Source organism: Montipora foliosa, chromosome 12 (genome assembly GCF_036669935.1).
Source record: "Montipora foliosa isolate CH-2021 chromosome 12, ASM3666993v2, whole genome shotgun sequence".
Taxonomy (NCBI): Eukaryota; Metazoa; Cnidaria; class Anthozoa; order Scleractinia; family Acroporidae; genus Montipora; species Montipora foliosa.
Genome location: NC_090880.1, coordinates 31,415,249 through 31,422,748, shown reverse-complemented (window position 1 = coordinate 31,422,748; position 7,500 = coordinate 31,415,249). Strand labels below are relative to the sequence as shown.

At 37.5% G+C, this 7,500-nt stretch overlaps 2 protein-coding genes across 2 annotated transcripts in view; one reads left to right on the top strand and one right to left on the bottom strand.

Annotated features, from left to right (window-relative positions):
• LOC137979428 (carbohydrate sulfotransferase 4-like) overlaps positions 1-1,380 on the top strand; it is a 1,570-nt gene extending 190 nt beyond the window's left edge. Inside the window, exon 1 of the mRNA XM_068826686.1 lies at positions 1-1,380. This exon is cut by the window's left edge and continues 190 nt beyond it. Within this exon, the coding sequence (XP_068682787.1) occupies positions 1-1,199 (1,199 nt within the window). The 3' untranslated portion in view covers positions 1,200-1,380.
• The window catches only part of LOC137979429 (DNA-directed RNA polymerase II subunit RPB9-like), a 9,869-nt gene continuing 3,482 nt past the window's right edge, over positions 1,114-7,500 (bottom strand). Inside the window, exons 4-6 of the mRNA XM_068826687.1 lie at positions 6,478-6,552; positions 3,797-3,848; positions 1,114-2,671 (exon numbers count right to left, since the gene is read on the bottom strand). Coding sequence (XP_068682788.1) covers positions 2,612-2,671; positions 3,797-3,848; positions 6,478-6,552 — 187 coding nt within the window. The 3' untranslated portion in view covers positions 1,114-2,611. The remainder of the gene's footprint in view (positions 2,672-3,796; positions 3,849-6,477; positions 6,553-7,500) is intronic.

Genomic DNA, 7,500 nt, shown 5'->3' with positions numbered 1-7,500 from the left:
TGTTTTTGCTCCAGGCTCTATCGATGATGTATTTTTATCATCTTATGAGAGCCAAAACGTTACCCAAAGTGAATGCATGGCCTCATATTCGACAAGTGGCAGGACAACATAATCAAAGTGACCTCAAGGAGCTTCGAGCAACGAACGAAAATGGAAAGAGGACTTTAATAATTGTCTCTCATGGCCGCTCTGGTTCCTCTCTTATGGGTGATATTTTTAATCACCATCCTTCAGTGTTTTACATGTACGAGCCTTTTCAAACAGTCGACCGAGTTATGAGTAGCAGGACAAGAAGTGGCATTGACGAAGTGAATCATTGGGATCTTGCAAAAGAATTTCTCAACGGAGTGCTGCGCTGCAAGTTTGAGAATCAACTATTCTTGAACGATATTGAAATATACTACCGAAAACAAAACCACCCTCGAGTTAGTAAAGCAATCGCATCGCCACCGCTGTGTCCATACGAACCATCGGACACAAGATGGGATCCAAAGCTTTGTCCCCCAATGACCAGCCAATCTCTAGGTAGCGCTTGTAAGACTTACAATTTAACTGTTATAAAAGTTCTCCAGTCTCGAATTCCCGAAAATAACATTAAGATAATCCTTGATGCTTGTAGCCGACCCGAAGTTGATTGCAAAATTCTGTTCTTGGTCAGAGATCCTCGAGCCGTTATTCCTTCGTCAAGAAGTACTGGCTTTTTTCAAGAAGCTGCCGGCGACTTTGGTAAGCGTGGTACCCGTCTTTACAGTTACTGGCGGTGCAAAGAAACCGAAGATAACTTGGAAATAATCAAACGATTGCCGGATTCGCTACGACGCCAGATTAAACTGCAACGATACGAGGACCTGGCATTCGACCCTCTGAAAGCGTTATCTATCTTGTACAAGTTTGCGGGACTAAATGAATTAGAAAGCGTAAGGGAATGGTTAAATGTAACTACGAGACAAACCAGAAACGATTGTAATGAAATGGACGGAGAACAGGCGACGTGCACCAAAGACGATGCGTGGGTAGCGGCGAATCGCTGGCGATGGAAAGTGCATCCACACGAAATCAACATCATTGAAAAATACTGCAAGGAAGCAATGCGTTTGTTAGGATACACAGCCGTAAACAACTCTTATGAACTTTTAATGAACCAATCGATTCCACTCTTCAGTCAAGACTATGAAGCAAAGAACGGTTTCCTACATTAAATATTGACAAGATTAGATTACAAATTATGGATATTATAGAATTAGAGGTGACGCCTGGGGCGAAATAGTGATCAGTCGTCCCGCCTCGCGTATTATTGTGTCTAAGCACTCATTTTAACGCTCAAGTCTAAACACTACCCCTAATTTCTTTTTGGATTTCTATAACACTAGTTAAGATCTGCTTTTCCCGCATATTCGTATTCTGACGACCCTTGGTAGCTAACCGTCCTTAAGTGTTGCAGCAGAACACTAAAAGCCCAGGCTAAATTAGCCTACTCAGGTTCTTAAACAGGTTCTTACTTTGAAAATAAATTACGGTGTTTGTCATTGGTGGACGTGGCCTATTTCGGGCCAACGCATAATATGTTATAATTGTTTAATTCTAAGCATGTTAAGGACAGTGCCTACTAATTCCAAGATATTTTTGCGCGTTAATCTGAATATTCGGGAAAAGCAGATCTTAACAAGTGTTACTGAAATCCAAAAAGAAATTTGGAGATAACCACGCATTTTTCAAAGATAATTAATCAACAATATTCAGTTTGTAAAAAGCTCTCAAATGCAAAGCAACGTATTGCGTTCTTTTCCAAATTGAAGTTTAATTATCTCTGAAAAATGCGTGGTTACCCCCAAATTTATTTTTAGATACCACGAGCACTTGGTAAGTTCTGCTTTCTCCGCATAGTTTTGAACCACGCAAAAATATCCCTGTTTTGATAAGCACCACCCATAGGAAATCCGAGTGTCTCGAGATGCGCAGAACGTATGCGCAATAACAATAGTTGGTGCCGTCCTTAAGAAGAATAAAGAAGTAAAGCTTATTATATTAAATTTGTGCATTCAGTGTTTGAATTTCTCAAATTAAGAACCTGTTTCAAAATTGTAGGTTAAAACAGGTTTTTAGGCAAACAGGGTCTAAATGGACAATCTTAACCTAACAGGCTCTTAAAATCTAGGTTATTATACGCGGGTTTTCACTGTATGAAAGATAAATATATTTTAAAAATATGTTTGAAAAATCTCACAACCCCAGAGGTGCAAGATTATACAGGTTTGATAATGTTCACAATACGTACAACGTATTTGTGAAAGACAATGCTAAAAAATTCTAATGCCATACTTTGAGCTTTGCATACCATACAACACGCAGATAGTCGCCTTCAACTTAAAATTAAACAGAACGACTGAACTTTAAAGTAAAAGCAAAGAAGATATATTCTGTTAGAATAATTTATGAAAAACATGTCATGATTTTAAAGGTCAATAAAAATCAGTGAACAAACATATTTCTAATGCCATTATTTCCTACAGTTAAAGGAGCAACCCTCCCACAATATCAAGCGACTCAACTGTGGCTGGCACATTAAGAATTCCATGGCACGCCTTGTGTTACAGTGTACTTGGTCTTTGACTCACTCTGTCCATCGGTTTCCACAGTTTACCGCTGTACATACATAATATAGTCTCATTTGCTGGCGAGGAAAATGATAAAAAAGATCAACTTTAATGCTCAAAAAATTAATGCTAATTAAATCTGCATGTATTTTAAAACAAAATTTGTTTAACAACCCTGCTGAACATTCCAGCTTTTTTAGTATACAAATAGACTTGCTCACGTTTCAGTACCGTAGAACCAGCCATACTTTACTCGATGTTTACACTGAAATACTCACAATTAAATGGGTTGGTTTGCATTTATACAAGAATTTGGTTTTGTCAACGGAGTTGATAATGTAAATTGGCCACCGTACAGAGATTCTAAAAGCTGACGCTCGAAACGTCAGCTTTTAAAATCTCTGTACGGTGGCCAATTAACAATTAGACCCGCAGCCCGCAAGGGCTACGGGTCAATAGCCCATGAGGCGAAACCGAATGGGCTATTGACCCGTGGCCCTTGAGGGCGAAGGGTCTAATTGTTTTAGTATCACCCAACTAGTCGGACAGAAAAGGCAATAACAAAGTTAGCAAATGCACGTTGAAGAAATATTTATTTGGGAATAAAACGAATAAAAGCGTCACGCTTTTCGCTACTCGAGGACTATTACTAATAGTCCTCTAGTAGCGTAGCCAATCAAAATGCAGGATTTGCATTAGTCCACTAGTTGGGTGATACTAATTTACATTATCAACTCCGTTGACAAAACCAAATTTTTGTATATTACTTCCCCACCGACGCAGCACCACAGTTTCTTTAGAAACTACCCCTTCATTCATTGGTTTACATTTAATTGCTTTAAATTTAAGACAACTTCTGTTGTGGAAGAAATCGACGAATGAGTGGGACGAAACCGCTCTCTTTTGCAAAGAAACAACCAGAAAACGCCAACACTTCTCTTGAGTTGCTTTGATCTAAACACCAGTTTTTCTCTTTTAGTTTCTGATTTCCAAACTACGTTTAACAAAAACAACGAACTTGAAAACTTCTTTTTGGAGAAGTTAGTTTTTATTATTGAAAACTTCCTATTTAATGCTCGGTATGTCTTTGCAAAATAAAAACTCTGCAACCACTTGTTGATGCAACTTTTAAATCAATCAAACGCGTTGTATGTGTATATTGTATTTAACGGCACAAAAGCTTCTTTGTGTGAGAGACTTACATCTGCCTTGCTGGACTGCGATTGGAAAAACACTGCTTCTTTATGATGGCATCTAGTAAAAAAAATCATTGGCAAATACTATGAAAAAGGTACATATAATTATTATAAGGTGTTCTCACAAGCTGGAAGGAAAAAGAGATGGAAACCGAGATAATAAAACAGAGAATATGCTCCTCCAAAAACTAACATGATTGTATTTTGATGCAGTGACCTCACAATGTTGAAGGTGGCTTCAGATCATTCTGTCCAGAAATACACGAATTGGATGCATGACGAATTTGATAAGCATTATGATCAATTGACCACCATAAAGAAATTCAAAAGTCGGTGAAGGGCTAACGCTTGAAATATCGTTTCGAATTTCTTTATGGTGGTCAATTACACACCTAGACTTTCGCTCAACAAAACGAGCACTGTGATTGGTTGATTCTTTGTCATGTGGCCCTGATCAAATTCAAATGTATCCCGACTAGGATACAATTCTGCAGTTTTTTGCCCGCTCCGGATGTTTTGCTGGATTGTTGCAGGAAAAGTCTACATATAAATACATGTATATAGCAAAGCACTTAATGTCTGGTCCCTCGGGAAACTGGTTAGTTTTGTTTTCCCTCGAGTCCTGATGTTTTCCCTCGACGAACATGAGGATTCTTGGGAAAACAAAACTAACTGTTTCCCTCGGGTCCATATATTAAGTGTATAATATCTACTCAGTTGATAAACCCATTTCTGTGTCTTATTTCCCCACCCACACTGCAGCACCACAGTTTGTTTAGAAACTGAACCAATCTATTTACTGTAATGTCACAAGGTTTCCCCAAAACTCCAGTCCTGAAGTAAAGATTAAACAGCTGCATTTACCCTAACCTAAAATATAAATTGCAAATCTTTATATTTGTTTATCCCTCCTACTCGATTACGTTTCTCATACTATCTGGCTGTTTCTGCAATAAAAGTTTTTAATTTCACAGAGTTTGTTTCATTTGTTAACCTTATTGTGGGGTTGAGAGTTTGCTTTGTGAACTTCTCCCCCTCATTTTACAGACTACCCCTAACTTTTGTCTATGATTTTTCCTCAACTCACCATCCACACACACATAATTCCCTCCAAAATACTTGCTGACTAGTGAATGTTTTAGTTAGTGGAGAGGAACCCCTTCTTGTAAGGCAGATTCTAATAATAACACCATTAGGGAAGCCACAAAGGTTGTTAGTGAAACTGCTGCTATTCGTATTAAATAACCGACGCCTTACACTTACCTTATTTTGAAAAATGGGTGGCAAAATGCATAAACTTAAGGACGGTGCCTACTATTGTCACTGCGCATACATTCTGTGCATCTCAAGATACTCAGGTTTCCTATCAGTGATGCTTACTGATAAAGGGATCTTTTTGTGCGGTTTAAAACTATCCAGAGAAAGTAGATCTTAGTACATACTCTTGGTATCCAAAAAGAAAATTGAGGGTGACCATGCATTTTTGAGAGATAATTAAGCTTCAATTTGAGAAAGAATGCCATACATTGTTTTGTATTTTAAAGCTTTTTACAAATATTATTCATGACTTATCCTTGAAAAATGCATGGTGACACCCATTATTTTCTTTTTGGATTTCAATAACTCTTGTTAAGATTACATTTCCTGAATAATCATGCCTTTGAATTAGTAGGCACTGTGCTTAAAGGGACACTTTGGGTTGGATGTCAAAATTGGGCCTGCAACTAATTACATATGTAGATGCATTTCAGGTGGGCACATGTACACTAGCTTCTATGGAGAAGTTGATATAATTATAGCCTCCTATTACCTATGTGGTCTGTGAAAAATATTTTCTAACTTTCATTTCTTATAGGGAAATGAAGCAAGTTGAGACCAGTGAACAGCACATTAAAAAATACTGCTATACAATGCACAGTGGGTTCCAGTAAAATAATATGCAGGCCGTCAAGCAGAGTACAGGGCCAGATAAATAGAAAATTACGATATTTTTCAAACAACAGGAAGAAGATATTCTATTAACAAAAACAGGAGTCCTTAGAAACTCTAAAAGCTCTCCACATGCACCGTGATATCAAAGGGCAAGGCCTGAATCAGTCGCATTTGTTAGGGTTATAGTCAGTTTCCCCGGGGGCATTTTTATCTTTATTTTGGTTTGGTTTTTATTATTTTGGGGGGTGCTTTTAATAAAACAATTATTATTATTCCACTTGTGCTTGTTGGATACGAGATGATTATAGCTAACTTGATGCTACACGCCTTGTTAAGGCCCTGCCAGGGGGCCGTCCCGTGTCGCTTGCCTGAATTTTAAAAGCTCTCGTGTCAGTGGTTTGTCAACGTTTCATGTTGCTGTGACCGTTGCTGTCAGAAATTTAAAGAAAAGATGTCGTTTGTCATGATTTTACTTTAAGTTCTGTCGCTACTTTTTTAGGCCATGTCGCTAGTCAGAATTTACCCTGACAGAGCCTCCTTGTTGGGTATCAATGCATGCTCATGGAATAATTATTGTTACACATACTGTAAGTATCACTCTTAAGAGGGAAAGGGTTAATTAAAGGGAAAATGGGAGACTTTCCTTGAGAAAATAGGACAGAATAGGAAGTAGAACTAGTTGGAACAATAGGGAAAAAAACGAAAACTGAAACCATCAGGAATACTACAGTATTTATAATCATCCTCGGCCTTACTTGGGACAGAAGTGTTCATCTGTTCTTGGTAATGTTGGGTCAGCAATGACATCTGTAACAATCTGTGTCAATTCACTGTTAAAGGACAAAATCAAAACTTCAGGGTTGCTGGTACATGTCAATCTTCTCTCACAGTTCTCAAAAAAAAAAAAAAAAAAACCATCCACATCCACATCTGTAACCCTGTTTTTTTGTACACTGAAAAAAAGTTGCTGTTGCTGTCAATTTACGTGCAACAGTATGTATCACCAACCTATTTCATACGAGTTGATTTTCTTTAATCTGATTTCTGAACAGTTTCCACAATAATAGTGCTTCAGCACTAAATACAATAATAAAATTATTGACACTTATATCAAGTTCATTATTATAAACTATTGTTATCATTATCATAGTTGAGAGTGGAATCACTGCATTATGCAGCCCTTCTTAACAACAAGCTAGGAACCTAAGTTGTCAAGTTGTCTTTGCATAATACGTGGCTGTAATAGTACACAATATTGATTTGGTACCGTATATCATTATAGTGCCATGGTAGATGTCTTAGGTAAAAAGTCAGGCCCTGAGAAGACATGACATTGTGGTTGCTAGAAAAATACCAAACCCAGAAAGATTGAAGAAAAGGGATTCGAGATACATGGGTTTCAAGGCTGACATGATGTTCATTTTCAAGTTAATTACAACTTCTTTTTCACCGCAAGTTTGAGTCCAAAATAAAAGTTCAATGAAGTTAAGTGCTGTCCAGAAGGGTTAATATCTGGATGGGTGACCTCAAAATATATGACTTGCTAAGTCAGAAACATAAGACTGAAAATTCTATTTTAAAATCAAAAGTGATGTTGAATTCAGCGGGTGCCATGATCAAGTTACCTTGTATGTAAAAAATTAAAGGATACAATGTACATCTGTGTCAAAATGATGGCAAGACAACGGTTTTTTGTTTTTGTCAGTTTGGTTTTGTTTTTCTTTCAAGTGTTATTAAGTTTGACAAGAAATGTGCAAATTCAACACAAAGGTCACAAT